The sequence below is a fragment of the Salvia splendens genome, chromosome 8 (assembly GCF_004379255.2).
Source record: "Salvia splendens isolate huo1 chromosome 8, SspV2, whole genome shotgun sequence".
NCBI lineage: Eukaryota > Viridiplantae > Streptophyta > Magnoliopsida > Lamiales > Lamiaceae > Salvia > Salvia splendens.
The window spans coordinates 31,920,858-31,942,501 of NC_056039.1; the positions used below are offsets into that span (position 1 = coordinate 31,920,858).

Consider the following 21,644-nt stretch of genomic DNA (forward strand, 5'->3'; position numbering starts at 1 on the left):
AGTGATGTGTTTTGTAAACAAGAGTGAAGTAAAATCAGAATAAGAGTGATGTGTTTTGTTAACAAGAGTGAAGTAAATCACAATAAGAGTGATGTGTTTTGTAAACAAGAGTGAAGTAAAATCATTCGAATAGTGATGTGTTTTGTAAACAAAAGTGAAGTAAAATCATGCTAAGAGTGATGAGTTTTGTAAACAAGAGCGAAGTAAAATCAGAATAAGAGTGATGTGTTTTGTTAACAAGAGTGAAGTAAAATCAGAATAAAAGTGATGTGTTTTGTAAACAAGAGTGAAGTAAAATCAGAATAAGAGTGATGTGTTTTGTTAACAAGAGTGAAGTAAAATCAGAATAAGAGTGATGTGTTTTGTTAACAAAACACAATAAGAGTGATGTGTTTTGTAAACAAGAGTGAAGTAAAATCACAATAAGAGTGATGTGTTTTGTAAACAAGAGTGAAGTAAAATTTTTTATACTCATTCATGTGGCAGAGCAAAAATCCATAATTGGATTTATATTTCTGATCACTATCCTATACACTTAAGATTAGTTATATCTTGATCACTATCCTATATATATATATATATATATATAGGGGTGCATTATAATGATAACCCCAATTTCCGTAATAACCCTATAACCAAATCTGGACCACACATTTTTAAAATCACGCGGTTGATATTCAAACTTAGATTTACTTCATAAAAAAAAGCGCGGGGGTAAATATGTCATTTCGCTCATGATAAAATTTACGTATCCAAATTTCGCTCATTTAATTTCTGAATTTCGCTCATTTTATCAGTCAGTCAAAAGTATCATTTTATCAACTCAGAGTATCATTCTATCCGGCAAAACTATCATTCTATGCAATAAATCTAACATATATCATTTTATCAGTCAGTCAAAAATATCATTTTATCAACTCAGAGTATCATTCTATCCGGCAAAACTATCATATATTCTATGCAATAAACCTAACATATATCATTTTATCATTTTATCAGTCAGTCAAAAGTATCATTTTATCAACTCAGAGTATCATTCTATCCGGCAAAACTATCATTCTATGCAATAAACCTATCATTTTATCAGTCAGTCAAAAATATCATTTTATCAACTCAGAGTATCATTCTATCCGGCAAAACTATCATTCTATGCAATAAACCTAATATAATCGGCACAATACATAATATACAAACCTACAAAGCAGTAAACGTATCATTTTATCAACTCAGAGTATCATTTTTATAAGGTTACTGTCATTTTATCCGCTTAGATTATCATTTTATCAGGTAAAAGTATCATTTTATTAAACAAAAATGTCATTTTATACACCAAAAATACCTATCATTCTATCGGCTGAAAGTATCATTCTATCGGCTGAAAGTATCATTCTATCCGGCAAAACTATCATTTTATGCAGTAAACCCGACATTTATAAGCTAAAAGTATCATTTTATCAACTCAGAGTATCATTCTATCCGTCAAAACTATCATTCTATGCAATAAACCTATCATTTTATCATTTTATCAGTCAGTCAAAAGTATCATTTTATCAACTCAGAGTATCATTCTATCCGGCAAAACTATCATTCTATGCAATAAACCTATCATTTTATCAGTTAGTCAAAAGTATCATTTTATCAACTCAGAGTATCATTCTATCCGACAAAACTATCATTCTATGCAATAAACCTATCATTTTATCATTTTATCAGTCAGTCAAAAGTATCATTTTATCAACTCAGAGTATCATTCTATCCGACAAAACTATCATTTTATGCAATAAACCTATCATTTTATCATTTTACGTGATATTGGGCAAAATTCAGAAATTAAATGGGAGAAATGACAGTTTTACCCCCGCGTTTTTTTTATGAAGTAAATCTAAGTTTGAATCTCAACCGCATGATTAGAAATATGTGTGGTCCAGATTTGGTTATAGGGTTATTACGATATTTAGGGGTTATCATCTGATCACGACTCTCTCTCTCTATATATATATATATATGGGAACGTTATTCTCCTATTCATCCCTTAGATCCTTTATTCTTCTTAATATGAGCCGTTAGATCTCATTCATCAACGGTCCAGATTATCTGCATTATTACACTATAATGGTGCATTATTAGTCGGTGTGCATTATTCAACTGAAAATCTGCATTATTACACTATAATGATGCTTTATTAGTCGGTGTGCATTATTCAACTGAAAATATGCATTATTAAATGACACGTGGCACCAATCTAACCGTCAGATGACAAAATCGTGGGACTGAGATTAAAAAGAACAAAAGATAAAAAATGAAATGAATACGATCCCTATATATATATATATATATTGTTTATTTTGATTTTAAGGGGGTGCCATGTATAACTCTATCTTACAGTGAGAGGGGTCACAATTTTATGCTCCTAGTCCAACTAATATTATTGATCTCGACTTGATTGATTAACAATATATCTTCCCTTTTCAAATAATAGAGCAATAATTTAGAATATAAAACCCACAAAACATCGAACTTACATTAATAATAATACAAAATAGAGGATCTCCTATGATCCCATCTCCTCTTCACTCTATTTCAACTCAAAACACCCTATAAATACTACTCTTCATCTTCAACTTCCCCACTACAAACCACCCAAAAATGGGCATGGCATTGTTAAACCACAAGGAGAAACTCCTCAACTTAGAGAAAACGGAGAAGAAATCCAATCTAAACTCCTTCTACTTCTTCCTTGTATTCATAGTCATGTACATTTCCACATTCTACATCTTCAATCTCTCCCCTTCAACTCTAATGCGCACCACCAAATTCTGGTTCATCATGTCCAACACCCTCATCCTCATCATCGCCGCCGACTCCGGCGCCTTCTCCCCCTCCAAAACCCTCGAAGATTGCACCAACATCAACCTCCCACCAACCCCTCTCCCCTGTAATTTCCCCACCAAACACGTCCCAAAAACAACATCAACTCATCATCATCAGGCACCACAAGAAGACAGCTTCGATCAACCTCCGGAAAAGATAATAGAGGTGGTGGTTGTTGCTGCTTCAGATGATGATCACATTGTTCTCACACAAGAAACCCTCGAAATTGAAAAACAGACCGGTGGAAAAGATGATGATGATGGTGATGAGAAAAAAAGTGAAATTGAAGAGGAGGTGGTGGATATGTTGTCTGAAACTGAAAGTGAAAGGGAAGAAGACGAGTACTCGAGAATGTCGGATGAAGAAGTGAATGAGAGAGTGGAGGAGTTTATTCGAAGGTTTAGGCTTCAAGCCGTCACAAGCAGACGACCCTTGCCCTGATTGTTTTCTTGCTGTCTCATACGTGGTAGCGTAGCTATCATGATTTTGTTGTGCTTATTATTTCTAATTATATAGTATGATCTTTCTCGTAGTAATTAATTTGTGAGACGTGTTGAGAAAAGAGGTGGGTGTTTCGGATCATTGATTTGAGATCATGGACAGGACTTTTCACCTGAAGAACAATCACGTATAACCAGGATGTCAATCGAGCCTATCCGTAAATTCACAAATTATGGGATAATTAGATTGGAATATTACCAAGTTAGAAAATTTTAACTATAATCCTAAACGTTCGGGTTTCATACTAGTCCAATGGACTAATGGGATAAAAGCAAAGTATTCAAATTAGTTTTTGAATTTTCTTAACTCTAATAAATATATTCAGAAATCAAAGACGTTAATCATATGGCAAACATAAACGCGAATACAATTGAAAACTACGAGTATAATAATTAAAAATAAATAGTAATTACCTTTGATAAATCTTAATGGTTGAATGGTTTAACATTTAAGAATAGATAGTGATAAACATGTAGCATCTTAAAAATCTAACTGAAAATTTGTAAAATGAAAAGTAAAAATAAATACATTTACATAAATTTGAAAACATCTTTTAGAATTCTAAATATTTCTTACTGTGAACTGGAATTTTCCAAGGTAGATGATGCAGATGAACTGAAATATTTCTTACTGTGCATTATTAGTCGGTCTAGATGAACTGAAAACATCAAAGACGTTAATCATCTGGACCGTTGATGAATGAGATCTAACGGCCCATATTAAGAAGAATAAATGATCTAAGGGATGAATAGGAGAATAACGCTCCCATATATATATATATATATATATATATATATATATATATATATATATATATATATATATATATATATATAGGGTCTTGTTAGGTTGACATTTTAAAAAATTTTAAAAAAAATAAAAAAATTAAAAAAAATTAAAAAAATTAAAAAAATTAAAATTTTTTTAGTTGTTGACATTTTAATACGAGTTGTTGACATTTGATATTCTGGCTATTGAAATGAAATGACGATAATACCCCTTAGTTGATATAATCTACTTGCAGTTGACATTTCAAAATGAGTGGCTGAAAATGCATCTCAATTCTCAATTAAGCTAAAAAATCTCAACCTAACAAGACCCTATATATATATATATATAGATATTAAATAATAAATTAATTTCTACGTATGATATGTAGATATTAAATAATATTATAAAAATATTCCAACATTTTGAAGTGTATAATTTCAGATTGTTCTTCTAAATTAATTATTCAATGGAAATTGTTTAATTTCGACTTTTGGCCCATCGAAGACAGAACAAATGAACGTTGAAGCTGATTTTTTCGAATATGTGATCGGGCTAGGGCCCAATAAAGCTTAGTTTGTTAGGCCCGTTGTTATTAACTGTTTTTTGTATTTCAGTCATTATTACTTCTCCGTCCAAAAAAAATAGACTAGTTTTACTATTTTGGGCCGTTCCCAAACTTAGAGCTAAATCTAAAGTTTTTTGTTTGAATTTTTTCTATCTTTCTGTTGTTTAGAAACATGTGCAGATTAAAAACTAATCAAAATTAAATCTGTAGTAAATATAGAAACTTCAATATCTGGTGATGTAAACTAGTCCTTTCACTTATGCTGATAGAGAAAGGACTTCGAATTCATCTCTCACGATTGAAAAATTGGATTGTAAATATGTGTCATTTTCTCATATTTTCTCATACATGTACAGCCCTTCTAAGTTCAAACCACTCTTCAATTATATACATGAGTCATGACTCCTATTATTTGTTTCAACTCTTCATACACAAACATCCCTAACATCCCCTCCCCCACCTCGGGTCTGGGCCCGGGCCCGACTAACAACGAGATATATCGGCTTCTTAACTACATATGCACACATTCTTCACCAATGCATCACAACTAGGTCTGTGCTTCGCTCGATAGGATTAGGTAGCGCGGTCGAGTGTGGGCCCCTTCTCGCACCCCGTGTGGAGCTCTTGTCCTATTAGTTACGAATAATGTAGTGCACAAAAGCTTGTCTTCAAGTTAAACATGGTTGGGAATGTCTACACGTCCATCACTTGGTATTGTTTAAAGGTATATATGGAGACAAGTTGCAGACACACCCAATAATACTGCTAAATTTGTTAGCTCTTCCTTATTGTATAAATCTAGCTTTTGTCCCCTTCCACGACAATAAAGAGTCACACTTTATCTAAGCTCTTCACAAAAGTTCTCGACTTCTTGTTTATGGAGCTTAGCTGGATTTTGTTTTATATTGGGACGACAACAATTTAAGCGTGAGTCATCAGGTGAACTTTTGGGATGGGCCGGGCCGGGACGGATCTGATATAGTTTGGACCCGAAAAGGCGTGGCCCAGCCCAATCCAAAATCTGGCTTGCTCAAGCCAAGGGCGTGTTTGTTCTGTCATGTGCTACGCTTGTTTGGACAGCTTTGTAGTCTCTACCTATGCTTTTACGAGTCTATGACCGTAGTTAGTTATAAGTTTGAGTTTCGTCGAGTCTTTCACGGTTTCACCATTCAAGTTGAGAGTCTAAGAAGACATTTCATAGCTTCAATCATTTTTTTATATCAAAATAAAAATTTGACTCAATTTTATAATTTAGCAAAATTATAAACACAAAATACAGTATTGTTTCTAATATAATATTAAATCAACCAAATGTAAAATAATGTAGAGTGGATAGGGATTAATATGGTGACAATGTATTAAGTTGATAGCTGATCAGCCAGCTTTAATTAACTCTCTTAATTTTGTACCTAACTTGTATACTTTACACATACTCATGAAAGTTTATTTTTTAGTTACCAAAAAATAGAAATAAAATTGAAATGATGAAAGAATGTGACATATTGTTGATGAGTCGTTATCTTTTATGGGTATGCGTGGCGGCCATATTTGATGAGATTATGATATGGTATAGATAGCATGGGCATCTAATTTTTATTTTTAAAGCCCAAATTGTGGGTTTGGATTTCATCACGTTACGCTAGTCCTAAACCCATACCATCATTACCACACTATACCATTCGATATCATTTAATCCACTCTTTTGTATGCCTTTTATCTTTCTTGCCACTTTGGATTCGAATAAATATATTTAAAGTGTAGTTTGATTCTCTTAACTTATTATGGTATGATTATTTATCTATGAATTATTTTAGTTAGAGGAAGATAGCAATGACTAATTATTATAAGATTATCCATCTAGGATTAAGTTATAGGATTTAGTCTTATGAACCGAACATATTACATATTCAATCATGATATATAATCTTGCCAGTCGAACAGGTCCTAATAGTAATAATTGGGTGTGGCATGAGTTTTAGGGCACTCATAGTGCGTCGAAAAATTGGCCGAACTTGAGACCCGAGATGGGGCAGGGGTGTGGCCAAGCCACGAACTCCGTATGGGCCTGGGTTGGGTCTAGAGTCTAGACCGCACTTTTTTTAAGTTTTCGTATTTTATTTTATTTCTTTATTTCTAGTTCTTTTTCTTTATTTTTTTCACCGTATTTAACGTCTTATGGAGTACTTTTATTTGTCGGCATTTTTATTTCATAGTTTATCTATAAATGGGACAATAATACGGAGTAGTATAATTTTAGTGGAAATTCTCATTAGTTTTATTGTGGTAGAATCCTTTAGTAGTTTGTAGAGTCAGTGAAAGTTTATAGTAATAATTTGGGTTTTAAGGATAATCGATTGGAGTCATCAATAGAACTTTAGTAAAAAAAATCAACTATGTAACATTTTAATTTTAATCATATGACATTATAGAATTAAGAAAAAGAGCAAAAAAAATGGTCGGTGGAGTATGTATAGTTAATGACTGTGATCTGTAGTTGTGGATTGTGTGTTTATGATCTAATCTGAAAAGCTAACTGATACCTAAACAAAATAGATTACGCCCAAATTTGTGATGTGGGTTGAAAATGATTTAAAGAAAAAGGTAATTTGAATATTGTATGGAAAATAAGTCAATTTCAAGATGAGTAAAATAATTTCTTATTTTCATTAAATTTTGTCTAATACTTATCACTAAAAAGTTTTATGAAAGAAAACAATATCATTTTATTCTTTAAAAAATAAAGATAATTAGATTTGCCCAGTGATTAAATTAATGAAAATAAGTAAAATAACGTCCAATGGAACGTTGAAGTTTAATGATTTCTCATTACTTTATGAACGTACATATATGAATAATTTCAACGTATAAATTGATTGTGACTTATAAGTTTTTTTCCTCTATCATTAAACGACAAAAAGGTTTATAATTTTGTAATACCTTATTGCCAAGTGTAACACCAACATATACAAATGTTGCATTTTACCGTTAAATGCATAAAATTATTATTTTAACTATGATGGTTTTATGGATTGAGCCGATATATAGAAGTAGAGATATAATGAGAAAGAGAAAATGTAGAGAAGAGTCCGAGGTCCTTATAATTTATTTTAAATATTTTGATTTGATTAATTTTGACTTATATCCTCCAAATCTTTGATGCCCTTAGTTATCTAACTCTATTTCTTCATTTTTTGATCTATTCTCCGATTTCGTTGTACACAACCATCTCTCTATCTCTCTCATTGCCTCATGTTGTGGAGTTCGAAAGCACTTAAGTCTTATACAATACATTCATATTTTGTAGGTATCAAATGTCAAAAAATGAAAAAAAAAATATACACATATATAGACTATATAGAGTACTAGTATGTGTGTATCATATTCCATTTTATATAGATGTGCAATAAATTAAATCACTTTGAGGTTAACGTGGGACTTCATTGTCTCTCCTTTTGATTGGCATTGAAGAAGGTTTTGTGGGGATGGGTACATGATTCATCTTTATATTATGTATTTGGTAAGGTCATTTTCAAGATTTAAGATGGATTCCACCAAAAAACTAAAATAATTAATTAAGTAAACAAATAGTACAGTGTGATAAAATATGATGGTGAAACATTGCATGGGCCATAAATATGATTAATTCCCGACCTAAAAGGAAGAGAGAAATTTAAAATGAAAAAGATGGAATTCTTGTGAGGTAGACATTTTCCCTTGCTTTCTTTTTCCAATTTATTGGCAGACCAGACAAATTAGATGATAATGATCATCAATCTTTCCTTTTTTTATATATTATGACTAGATATTGCCGACGTGTATAATATTAATATCGAGGATTAAGTGAAAATATTTGTAATAATAAAACGATCAAATTAGTTGTCTAATTGTAGAAATATTTGTAAATAATAGGTTCATGACAAATCGGTCCACTTCATAAATGATGTAGAGTACATATCGGGAGTGTTCGGTTGGCAAGATTAAATCTCATGATTAAATATGTATCATGTTTGGTTCATAAGATTGAACCCTTCAACTTAATCCTAGATGGATAGTCTCATGATAATTAGTCATGGCCTCCCACCTCCAACTAAAATAATCCCACAACTTAATCCTAGATGGATAGTCTCATGATATTAGTCATGACAACCGAACGTCACCATCAAGATTTATTAAAACACAACTGTAACTAAAAGCGGCTTGACGAATTAGGCAAAATTGAATCTTATAAATATTATTCAATATATAGTTAATTGAAACAATATTACATATAATTAATTTTATTTATTAGTGTTGGCCGTTCTATGTGCTAATATTAATCTAAAAAAAAGCCTTATAATTCATTTGAAATAAATTAATTATAAGTATACAAATAACAAAAGGAATTAAAATAACAAAAAATGGTGGTCTTAGTTTGAAGTATTATACGGCAACGGCGATGTTGATTCTATTTGTTTTAGTACGGATTGCACGGCAATGCATGGTTCCATAGATCTCTACTTGAAAGATGTGAAAATTTTGGATCTTTCTGAATTATTGAATAAAATACCCTCTAGAAATGGTTAGATAATTTTTTTAGCAGAATTAAAAAATGGGACATAAACAAGTAAACATGGAGTAACGTGTGGTATGGGATTTATACTTTTATTTCATGAATAAATATGATCCTAGATCTAAGGTTTTCACAATTGCACATGATAACTTGTACCTATTTAGCCTACATTGCCATAATTGCACACATCTTTTTTAATCCCATGTTCCACTTAATTTAATTTTCAAGGAAAAAATCTTTAGCCAATCCATACAAAAAGTTGGGTATCTTTCTTTAATTGATAAGGAAAATCTTTAGCCAATTCCATACAAAAAATCGTTTCATTCAATTGATAAGGAAAATTTGTTATTCATATCTCAAATTGTTCATTATGCAGTAATAAAATTAATATTTAAAATGGACAAATATTTTGATACCTCATTTGTGTGTTTTAATCAGCATATTATGTCATTATGAAAATAATTAGGAAAAATCTATAGACTAAGGGCATTTGCACTAGCGTGCGTGCTGAGTGAAACATTGATCAACACGTGGCACCTATACGCATTAGCGTGCCCAAGCACGTTTTTCCTTCGTTAATGTGACCAAATATGGACACCTATAATTTTGTTTTGAAATATAGCTAATATATTTGTATATTACAAACGATTGATTCCAATATGATCTAGTTGAAGAAATCTAGACATGTTTTGGTCACCCCGAGGATGTTTAGGGTTTTAATAGTGTAATTTTTAGTTGTTTTAATAGTGTACTTATAAAATTTTCAATGTATTTTTTTGTTACATGGTTGATAATTTAGAAGATCAAATATACCTTTTTGTAATCGTATGTGATTTGGTGAGGAAGAATTACATGTGTTGTTATTATGTGCACATGTATTTTCTATAATCATGCATGTGGTTTGATTCAGAATAATTGAATCTCGGCAACCGTTCATCCATTTATCACCTAAATAACGTAAATTTAATTATATGTGTGCGTGTGGATTCAGAAGAATTATAGTAAAGTATGTATTTATTAATTGATGATTTTATTTAGTTTCTAGGAAGTTACTTGGATTTAACAAGAAACCATAATTTATATTCATTAAAGTGTGGATCTATGACAACTTGTAATGCATCATCAAAATAATAATGCACTTAACTACGATTATGGGAGTATTAAGAAGTGATCTGTCACTAAATTAAATATACACTCCCTTAATTATTTGAAAAATTATTAAAATAAGAATAGCTTATGAAAGATATAATCCAATTCGAGTCCTAAGAGCATCCACTATAGCATAGGCGCGCCTATAGCCTCGGAGGGGGCGACGGCGGGGCGCCTTATAGTGGGAGGGACGTCCGCCCCTGGGCGGACGAAAAAAAGTGGGGTGGACGGACTACCGGCGTTTTCGGGGCGAGGACGCGGCGATCGCGTGGGGCGGCGGTCGGCGCGCCTATAGCCTCGTTTGATTTTTTTTCTTTCGAAAATTAACCCTATAAATACCACTTCTCCATCATCCATTTACATCATTTTCACACACTCTCCCTTCATTCACACTCTACACTTTCACTCTCTAAAAATGCACGGTGGAGACAACGAATCACCTGGCTCGCACGAATCGGGATATGGCGGCAATCCTTCTCAGCCGTCGGGGTATGGCGGCTATTCTTCTCAGCCGTCGGGATATGGCGGCTATCCTTCTCAGCCGTCGGGATATGGCGGCTCTCCGTCCCAGCCATGGTGTTGGAGTCAATCTCCCCCGCCGTGGGCATCGAGTCCATCTCCTCCACCATCTCAGCCGTGGAGGTCTTCTCCCATGCCCCAACCTTTGTCGAGGAATCTGAGCCGCTCGGCGTTTGGAGATTACAGACCCAACCTCGACGCCCTTAACCATCCGCGTCCGGAGACCTCTTTCCAATCCAGCAGCTCTCCGATTAGATGGTGGCGGCGTTTTTATTTGTATTTTGTTTTAAATATTCATTATATAATTTTACCTTTGTCAATACAACGAATATTCGGTCACAATTACCTCGTCTTATAATTATTTCAATTCAGCTGATTTTAAAACTAAACGAAAAAATTAAAATTAAAATTAAAATTGGTTATAAAATTTCGGAGCTATTGAAAGTGTCCGTCTATAGTAGCGAAAACAAAAATTTGGGGCTGTGGACAAAAAATTTGGAATTGTGGACAAAAAAGGGGGTCGGGCTATTGGGGACGTCCCCTGTAGTGGATGCTCTAACTCATATGCTTATATTGGAAATGGTAGTGGATTTAACACAATTTAAAAGAATTAGGAATGTTATAAGAAGTCTTTGACAAAATAAGCTTATAAACTCCTACCACTACCCGATCAATTTATCGACGACTATTATAAAAAAATAGTTCGTTTGCAATTTCCAATATTTATTTTTTCGTTTATTTTCCACCAACGCATGAATTATTCATTAAATAAAGAAACTCTATTAATCTTTCATCTTAATAATTATTGAGTACAATTTCAAATTTCAATCGATTCTGTACGAGTAGAAATTTTTAAGATGATGTGCCAACACGTTCATTGAAATTTTATAATGGTGCAATCATGCATATCTATTTATGTTACAATTCTGTCAAATCAGATTCTCATATTTATTTATATTTGCATACGATATTACTGCACTTAAAATTCATAGTAAAAGTAAATAAATAAAGATAAAATAACCAAATCAAGTTTTTAGTCACGATTGCTTCTGTAATTAGTAAGTATCAAAAGGGTTTTCATTTTGCATTTGAAGATTTTACAACTGATTGCATAGTTCACCAATGCTGCCCCGATCCGTGGGAGTTAGGGTTGTGTCTCGGTCCTAGTGTAATCGATCGTCTGAGAAGATTCTCACTTTTAGCTATCGTGAGATTTTTGTGTTGTTTATATATTTTAGCTTGTCAGTTGTCACTATGACTATTGAAATTATACGCGTCTTGCATCGTAAAAACTTTAATCTTCAATTAATCGACATTGGCAACCAATCGCCAGTATTCAGTTATTTGGAGCTTGTTATTGTCTTCTTTCTTGATGTCTCCTCTTGTTGTCTTGATAGCCTACTCCTCTGTCTTGTTATGGTTATGCTCTATTTATTTACAATAAGGGTAAGCTCCATTTACTTTCTTAATAGTATTATTGGTGAGTTGTTACTTTATTTATTTTTTGTCTATGTTAATTTGATAACAGATGAACCCAGATAACTCACCATCTATTGAATTGCATCTCAATTCTCATACATTGAGTGGTACTTTTTACCCTACTTTTGCTGCTAAAAAAACTTCATTCCCTAAATTATCTTTGTGATTATTTTATTAATAATTGCTGTAAAATTTAGTTTGAAGTGACTACAAATTCGAAGAATCCAGAAATTACCAACTCACCCCTCTGCATCCAAAGAAAATAAAACGAGAATAATTCTTTTTGGTAGCTCAGGAACCACCATATCTTATAAATTATCCTTTGATAGCGACTGCCATTTTCTCCACACCCTTTTATTTTGTCCCTCATTAATTACCCTTAAATTAAACAAATACTACTAATACAAATTTGATAATAAAATTATTCCATTGTTTAATAAAGTACTGGTCCTTTTATAGGGACTAGAAAGTCCAACATTTAGGCAATCATTGATTAAATGATTGAACCCCTGATTAATATTCGTGAATACATTTTGGATAATTATGTTTTAGAGTACAAAACATGCATTCATTCTGTGAAGACTCGAATTACTTAAAAAGCAAAATAATATCTCCTATTTTCTAGAAAAGAAAAAAAACGAAACGAGTATTGCGAAACTAAAATTGGGAAGGAAACGACCACGCGAAATGTCGTTTATACCTTGTAAACACGTAATTAAGTCCATCAACATTAATCTTAAGATTATTTAAAGTTGATTTTATCAAGGAGAAGTCCAAAACTCACATAAACAACACTAATCCTATATTCTTTGTAACATTATGCCAAAGCTCTATCTATCAAATTGAACAATATTCATAATTTACTTTGTTCCATATTTCATCTAGCATTCTAACCGAACACAATTCTACCAGTCTAGAGTTATTTTTCTTTTTAATGTTTACTCTAGTCCTATATTTTTAAAAATAAAATATTGATCTTTTATTATTTTTTACTATATTTTATTTTTTCTCTATTGAAGCCATAAAAAGTAATTACATTCTTACAATTTTGTACTTTTGAAATCAATTGTGTTGTCTCTTGCGGGCTAATAAAACAAGTAGTTGTATGAAATTTAATTACATCAAATCATGTATTGAAATGCTCTATTTAGAGCATCTACAATGAGAGAGGAAAATCATGTAACTATCATATTTACCTTTTTTCCATGAAAAATCATTCTTCAAGGGAAGAGGTATACTAGAAGGTATTATACATTTTCTAATTTTGAAGAGGTAAAATCATATAACCATTATATTTGTATTCTTTTCATGAAAAACCATTCTTCAATAGAAAAGTATTTGAGAAGGTATTTTTTTAAATGCATTTTATACTATTATTTTATTCTTAAAAAATGATTTATCATCCTATATATCTTTTTCCTTTGGAGTGTATTACTTTTTGAAAAGGTATACTTCACTTTATAAGAAGATAAATAGATAATATAGCTCTTTCATTTACCTCTCCATTCTCCAATATAAATAGATAATATAGATTTAACTCTCCTTTGTTGGAGATGCTATTAGAATACTGACTAATGAAGTATTAAGTAATGAGTAATAGTATTAGATAAAGTTTAATCTAATCTAAAGAGTGTTGGCTTTATCCTAACGACAAAATTTATCGGCTAATTTCACGACAATTCCGTTTAGAGCATTAGCAGTGGCGCGGAATTCCCGACGGAATTCTCAAAAACACCTCTTGCCACGTCATACGGACTTCCCACTGCACTGCTACGTCATAAGGACTTCCCACTGCACAGTGGCGGACATCCCCACAATTAAGAAAAATTTAATGCAATAAACGGGAATTCCGCGCGGGCGTCCGTGGGAGTCAACGCAATGGTGGACGTCCTCAAACCCGTCGCGACGGAATTCCGCGTAACGCCGCGGAACTGCGGTGTCCTCGGCGGAATTCCATATCCGTGCATACCATGCACAATGACAGACGTCCGACGCGGAATTCTGGCACGCAGATCAGAATTATGTCGGGACGGGCGCGATTGGTGATGCTCTTAGCATAATTTATCAAATCAAACAAACCTTCAAAAATCGAACATTTCAACACCCATATATTGCATTTTTATAAGCAAAGGGAGAAAGAAAAAAAAACACGCACAGCACACACCAACCTCGACCACCATTTTTGTTCCTCCTTCTCCTTCACTCACTTCCCCCAAATTCCCCCCACCTCATTAAAACTCCCACCCTAATTCCTCAATTTAACCCTCCTCTCTTCCTCTACATATTTTCAATCAGATCCATTCACTTTTCTACATTCAATTTCTTCCCTATATAAATCTTTCCGCCGAAACTCCCTCCCAATTACCTCTCGATTCTCCCTTTTTCCTGGGATATCACCTGAAAACATGGGATCCATTGGTGCAGATCTGTGCCGCAAAATCCACCCCCACCCCGTCGACCAGTTCGACCGCCTCCCTGACTCCCTCATCCTCCTGATTTTCAACCAAATCGGCGACGTCAAGGCGCTCGGCCGCTGCTGCGTCGTCTCCAGACGCTTCCACTCGCTCGTCCCCCAAGTCGACAACGTCGTCGTCCGCGTCGACTGCGTCATCTCCGACGAAGATTCCTCCTCCAACTCTCCTTCCTCCGCCGCCGCCGACAAGTCGCGCCACCCGATCTCCTCCATCTTCCGCATCTTCTTCTCCGGCCTCTTCAAGCCCCTGCAGTCGTTGTCTCAGCTCATCATCCCCTCGGCGCGTGGATTCCCACTGCCGGAGGATTTCGACTGCGAGGCGGAGGAGAACACTGTGACTCACCATTCTCCCACGCAGGTGTTGAAGAATTTCAACGAAATCAAGCAGCTCAGGATCGAGCTCCCCACGGGGGAATTGGGGATTGACGAGGGGGTTTTGCTCAAATGGAAGGCGGAATTCGGCTCCACTCTCGAAAGCTGCGTGATTCTCGGCGCTGAGAGCGTTTCGCAGAGCGAAAACAGTGGTGTGAACGATAATGGAGCGGAGAGCGGCAATGGCGGCACGCAGGAATCGTTCTACACCAACGGGGGGCTGAGGCAGCGCGTTGTGTGGACCATCAGCTCGCTGATCGCGGCCTCCGCCAGGCATTACCTTCTGCAGCCGATAATCGCGGAGCACAAAACGCTGGACAGTCTGGTTTTGACGGATGCTGATGAGCAGGGGGTATTGTCGATGAACAAGGAGCAGCTGGAGGAGCTGAGGGTGAGGCCTCTCTCTGCGTCTTCGGCGTCGAAGAGGACTCTTGTTCCGGCTCTGAACATGCGGCTGTGGTACGCCCCTCAACTCGAGTTGCCTAACGGGGTGGTTTTGAAAGGGGCGACTCTCGTTGCGATCAGGCCGAGCGAGCAGCCGAAGAAGGAGGCGGCTGCGGCTGTGGGATCAGAGGCGAATTGGGTCGCATCGGCGTTTGAGGAGCCGTTTGGGACTGCTGCGAGGATGTTGGTGAAGAGGAGGATTTACTGCCTCGAAATGAACTCTTTCTGATCGAGGAACCTTGATTTAGGATCAAGATTGAAGAAACAGATGCATCAGGTACTTACTCTGAACTCTGTTTTCTGTTGCTTTTTACATTCCCTTTCCCTTCCAAGTTGAATTATCAATTCTCTTGTTTATTGCCTGTTTTGAGATTATTCTTTTTAATAACTTTCTGAAATCATGTGTTCCATATTCTTAAGTAAGAATTCATTCCAATTGCATCTGGTTTTGCCCTAAATTGCACATTTGGATCCCAATTACATAAGAGAGAGAGGTTCTTGAAGCGCTTAAATTGACTCCCTTTGCGTCTGCCTTGAACTAAATAAATTTTGCCAGATTGGTTCATATGTTGCCTTTAATTTATCTTGCACTTTGCCATAGTTCCCGATATTTTTTGTTGGCTCTTGTCAATTTGTTTTGATGTTTCCAAATGAATGTTGTAATACCGCTTCATTGGTCCATCATCTTATCTAATGGAGGGTGGAAGGGCATGTGCATCTTTATTGCTAGAAAAGCTAGGTGGAAATTTCATTACACTGTGATGCATCCATCATCGGGCCGGGACATTGAACGTGTTGTCATTGTGGTTATGCAAACCAATATAAAGTTGCAGTTGAATGTATTGCGTTTCTCATTTGATATTCTAAGCTTGTCATTATCCTTGCCTAAGTTGCTATGCCCAACCACTCATACTAGTTTTTGGGAAATTCGATGCTGCCACTGCGATATTGCCATCTCTTTTAAGCTTTTCTTTCTTATAGTACTAATCTTTCTCGCTTTAATCTATCTGTAGTTCTGATTTCATTATCTGATACCCAACGATCTTTCAGGTAGAGGGCGGAAACAAAAGGTCTGAAAAACCTCGCAGAGCACAAATTTTGTCCTGAGCAGAGCAAGCGGTAAGCCAACTAATACAGCTTCCGGTGATGACTTGCCTTGCGCCGTACAGGCGGAAGTCGGCCGCGGAAGAAGCTGCAATTGATGATAGGCTGCAGCTTTCATTTTGAATACTTAAAAAGAGAGAGGGGGGTAGGTGCTATGCTATGCTATGCAACTGGATTATGTTGTTGGCTTAGACATTTTGATCATCTATCTATCTGTCTGTGTTAGTTTTTATATATGTATATGTGAATATTGTAGGTATGACCAAATTTATGCTCATCTGCTTTCCATTTCTGAAAGGTTCACTGCATATTTTATTAGCTGATTTACCCACCAATAATTGTCAAAACGCATCTACATTTTTCTACTACATTACTCAAGGATATTTATAGTTCAATCCAAATTGATTTTGCTTAGTCATTCTTGGATATTTTGCTATGAATCAAGAATTATTGGTTATAAGCTCACGAATCAGACTATATCTGTGTATAATATTATCTATCCCTTGATTGTGACTGCCATTTTCTCCACATCCTTTTATACCTCATCAATCACCACTGCGATGCGATCCATATCTCTTACATATAGCTCAAATTAAAAGAAATTATAATATAGGATTGGGCTCTTCAAGTATTCCAAGGTAGCATGTAGTACTATTAATTTTGACTACATGTGTGTGCATGTGGACACACTAAATAAGTGACACATAGCGATTTTTTATTTTTATTTTTATTTTTAAAATTTAGCAATAGGTATAATTGCAAATCTCTCCAAATTAATTCTTCACATCTAATCCTTTACCTTGCTTAAAGCATAAGCATGCATGTGCTTTAACAATAAAAGCTTCCATTCTATGCGATAGAACCTTGCATACTTCTCTTTCTTGTTAATCCATTGTTTTCTTTCAAGTTATGAAATACTACATATTTGTTGTTAGTCACATATAAATTTTTTAACAATATTCATGTTTTTTATAACATAAACTAAATTACGATTAAATCAATCTCATATATTTAAAAAGATTTTTTTTTTCTTAAATTAGTAGGGGTACTAGAAAAGAAAGCGTTGAAGTGAAAAGATAAAGATAAAGAAAAAGTTAAAAAAAATGATACTAAAAAATACTCCCTCCGTCCCGCACTACTCGCACGTATTTCCTTTTTGGGCGTCCCAAATTACTTGCACTCTTTCCATTTTTAGTAAAAATTTTCACCTACAGCCGTCATTTTTGACTTTCCTATACACTCATTCCTTAATCTCCGTGCCGAAAAGGAAATGAGCGAGTAGCTCGGGACGGAGGGAGTACTAAAAATGAAACGAGACGACAGTCTTGAGCAGCAATGCCGTTGGGGATTTTCAACTGTCCCAATATCTACTGGTCTCACGCATTAAAATAGCAAAAAAAGAATTAATAAAAGAAAATAAAACACGCACAACACACACCAAAACAGCTCGCCATCGCCATTCTCTTCTTCCTCCTCCTTCACTCACTTCCCCCAAATTCCACCCACCTTCTTAATCTCCCACCCTAATTCCTCCAATTAATCCCCCCTCTCTCTTCTCTCTCTCAGATCCATTGAATTTCTTACACTCAATCTCTCTCTTTACATCTCTCTGCGGAAATCGCTTCAGATTACCTTCCGATTCTCGTGTATTTTCCGCCAAATTTTTGGGGGTATTACGGCTTCGGAGGAGCTCTGATTGTTTCCGATAACCATGGGTTCGATTGGAGCAGATCTGAGCCGGAAAATCCACCCCGAGCCGGTGGACGACTTCGATCGGTTGCCGGACTCGCTCATCCTATTGATCTTCAATATAATCGGAGACGTCAAGGCCTTGGGGCGATGCTGCGTCGTTTCGAGGCGGTTCCACTCGCTTGTTCCCCAGGTCGACAACGTCGTTGTCCGCGTCGACTGCGTGATCTCCGACGACGATCCTTCCTCCACCTCATCCTCCTCGTCCTCCGCCGCCGACAAGTCGCGCCACCCGATCTCTTCCCTCTTCCGCATCTTCTTCTCGGGACTCTTCAAACCCTTGCAGTCCCTGTCTCAGCTCATCGTCCCCTCCGCGCGCCGCCTTCCGCTCTCGGATGATTTCGACTGCGAAGCTGAGCAGAGCATCGTCACGCACCATTCTCCCACGCAGGTGTTGAAGAATTTCAACGAGATCAAGCTGCTCAGGATAGAGCTCCCCACGGGGGAATTAGGGATTGATGAGGGCGTTTTGCTCAAGTGGAAGGCGGAATTCGGCTCCACCCTTGATAGCTGCGTGATCCTCGGAGCTTCCAGCGTCGTGCAGGGCTCGAACGCTACCGCAATTAGTAGTGATAATGGAGTGGAGAGCGATAATGGCAGCATACCGGAATCATTCTACACCAATGGAGGTCTGAAGCTGCGCGTGGTTTGGACAATCAGCTCGTTGATCGCAGCCTCCGCCAGGCATTACCTTCTGCAGCCGATAATAGCGGAGCACAAGACGCTCGCGAGCTTGGTTTTGACAGATGCTGATGGGCAAGGGGTGTTATCGATGAATAAGGAGCAGCTGGAGGAGCTCAGGGTGAAGCCTCTCTCCGCTTCGTCTGCCTCGAAGAGGACTCTTGTTCCGGCTCTGAACATGCGGTTGTGGTATGCTCCTCACCTCGAGCTGCCTAACGGTGTGGTGTTGAAAGGAGCGACTCTGGTGGCGATCAGGCCGAGTGAGCAGCCCAAGAAGGAGGTGTCGGGTTCGGAGGCGAATTGGGTTGCATCGGCGTTTGAGGAACCATTTGGGACTGCTGCAAGAATGTTGGTGAAGAGGAGGACCTACTGCCTCGAAATGAACTCTTTCTGAAGGTGGGGACTTGTCTAAGGATGAAGAGACAGATGCAGAGGTATTTTCGTTTTCTTTACTGCATTCTTGAATAAGTGTTTGATTAGTTTGGAGATCTGTGGTTTAATGCTAGCTAGTGTATTGTAATCATCCATTCTGATGCTTTTTACCTTAGGTTCGAAGTTGAACTGTCTCTTGTTAGTTTAATCTTATAATATTGCTGTTTCAATGATGGTAAATTGTTGTCTTGGTTTCTGAAAATCATGAATAAGTTCTCATACCATTTGATTCTGATTTTTCTCTACATTGCATATTGGATTTTCAGTTACACAAGAGAGGTGCTTAAAGCTATTGACTCCCTTTGATTCTGACTTATTCCAATGATTTCTTGTTATTAGATCCACTGATTTCTTGTTATTAGATCCACCATTTTATTCTCTTGCAGTCTGCCACAATTTATAAATTTTACTCCAAATGTAGAAGATGCTTTATTGTGATCTGTTCCTCATCTTTTATCTAAATGGGAATTGAACTATTGAAGGGTACTATGTATCTCCATTGCTAGAATGATGGGTGGAAATTTCATTCTGATATGATGCCTCTGTGTCTTGCTGCACATTGTGAATGCTAATTTTGATTTGGACCAATGTGAAGTTGAGTGACTTAGACTATAGTTTTTCCATGATGGCTTTTATATATCCTACGTTTCTCAGTTAACATTTTTATATCTAAGCTGCTGTGAGAGGGACTGTTGACACAATTATCTTACTTTCTATGAGAGTGACTGTCCACCAATTTCGTGTTTGAATACTAGTTTTTGGAGGGATTCTGTGCAATATCGCCATCTCTTTTAAGCTTTGATTTCTTTAGTGATTAATTTTTCTGCCTATGACATTGGTGATTCTATTCTGACTTCCTTAGCCAAGTATCCTTCAGGTAAAGCACGGCTACTGATGATCCCAAAAGCGCAGAGTGCGAATTTTGTTTAGGAGCAAGCTGCAAGCGAAGCTGCAGAGAATTTATACAGCTTTCCGCTATGACTGCGGTGCAAGAAGTCAGGTGATCAAGGCGCACACCTTCTGCAATTGGAGAATAGGCAACTGCTTTCGTTTCGAACCCACACTTATACTTTAAAGAGCGCATGCTATGCAACTGGATAATCATGTTGTAAGAGTTATGAGATTTTGATAAATCTGTCTGTTAGTTATAATATGCATATGTGAATATTGTAGGTATGACTATGCTTATCTCCCTCCCCTTTCTTAAAAGGTTCAGCTGCATATTATATCAGCTGATACGCCTCAACTTTGGTGTTGATATGATTTGATATATTTTGGTGAAAATGAAAAGATGTTATTGGTGATTAGATGTGAAGCGTGTAAGGAAGGGCGTATTGAATCTTAACTGGAAATAGGGTCCCCATGTGATGTAGTAGTAGCAGCCGTTTTGATGTCTCAAATAAGGTGGAGAGGAATTGATTTCATAAAATAAGCTAAGAAAGTGAAATAAATAGAACTGACCCACCTTGCTTTTTTCCTCATCAAAAAAGGTACCCTCTAGTTGGTGAGTGGTTGCATGCAATAATTGGTGATGTTTCAATTCCATGAATGCATGTTTGGTTCCATTAAGGATTTTGTTTTCACTACAAAATGTGAAGACCACACTTCATTCATCCCATCCTATGCAATAGTTTCACCAACATATCTAAGTTGTCGGTTGCATATTTTCGTAGTAGTTAATATTCCTTCCATCCCCTTAGACCCGCGCCGATCAATTCATTTCACTTGCATTTCATTATAAACTATCAAATTCATTAAAGCCAGTCCCAAAAGCAAATGAGACTTCTAGTGGTTATGGAGAGTATTTAGTTGTGATAGTTTATTGAAGCTGTACCACTATAGACGACTCACAAGTCGCACCCATATAACTAGGGCAATTATTATTGAGGAAGCAAGCTGTTTCCAGCTACTCTTTATTTTCTTGAAAATGCTAAATCATTTCACAACTTCAATTATTTGTGTGCCTCATTATCTGGCAATCTACT

The 21,644-nt window shown here is 36.0% G+C and overlaps 3 protein-coding genes across 4 annotated transcripts; all 3 read left to right on the top strand.

Moving 5' to 3' along the window:
- The first annotated feature begins 2,646 nt into the window (after positions 1–2,646).
- LOC121746089 lies at positions 2,647–3,312 on the top strand. The gene has a single exon (XM_042140010.1). The coding sequence runs from the start codon at positions 2,647–2,649 to the stop codon at positions 3,310–3,312; it is 666 nt and encodes a 221-aa protein (XP_041995944.1).
- An 11,227-nt stretch (positions 3,313–14,539) lies between these two features.
- On the top strand, positions 14,540–17,094 carry LOC121743520 (F-box protein At5g46170-like). 2 transcript variants are annotated; one of them, XM_042136832.1, is made up of 2 exons: positions 14,540–15,970; positions 16,707–17,094. In XM_042136832.1, exon 1 carries the CDS (start codon positions 14,810–14,812, stop codon positions 15,920–15,922), a length of 1,113 nt encoding a protein of 370 aa, XP_041992766.1. In that variant the 5' UTR covers positions 14,540–14,809; the 3' UTR covers positions 15,923–15,970; positions 16,707–17,094. The 2 variants fall into 2 exon arrangements, with proteins under 2 accessions (XP_041992766.1, XP_041992765.1); XM_042136831.1 differs by having other exon boundaries at positions 16,744–17,094.
- Positions 17,095–18,176: 1,082 nt separating this feature from the next.
- LOC121743216 (F-box protein At5g46170-like) lies at positions 18,177–20,966 on the top strand. Its single transcript, XM_042136450.1, has 2 exons — positions 18,177–19,661; positions 20,537–20,966. Exon 1 carries the CDS (start codon positions 18,509–18,511, stop codon positions 19,619–19,621), a length of 1,113 nt encoding a protein of 370 aa, XP_041992384.1. The 5' UTR covers positions 18,177–18,508; the 3' UTR covers positions 19,622–19,661; positions 20,537–20,966.
- The last annotated feature ends 678 nt before the right edge of the window (positions 20,967–21,644 follow it).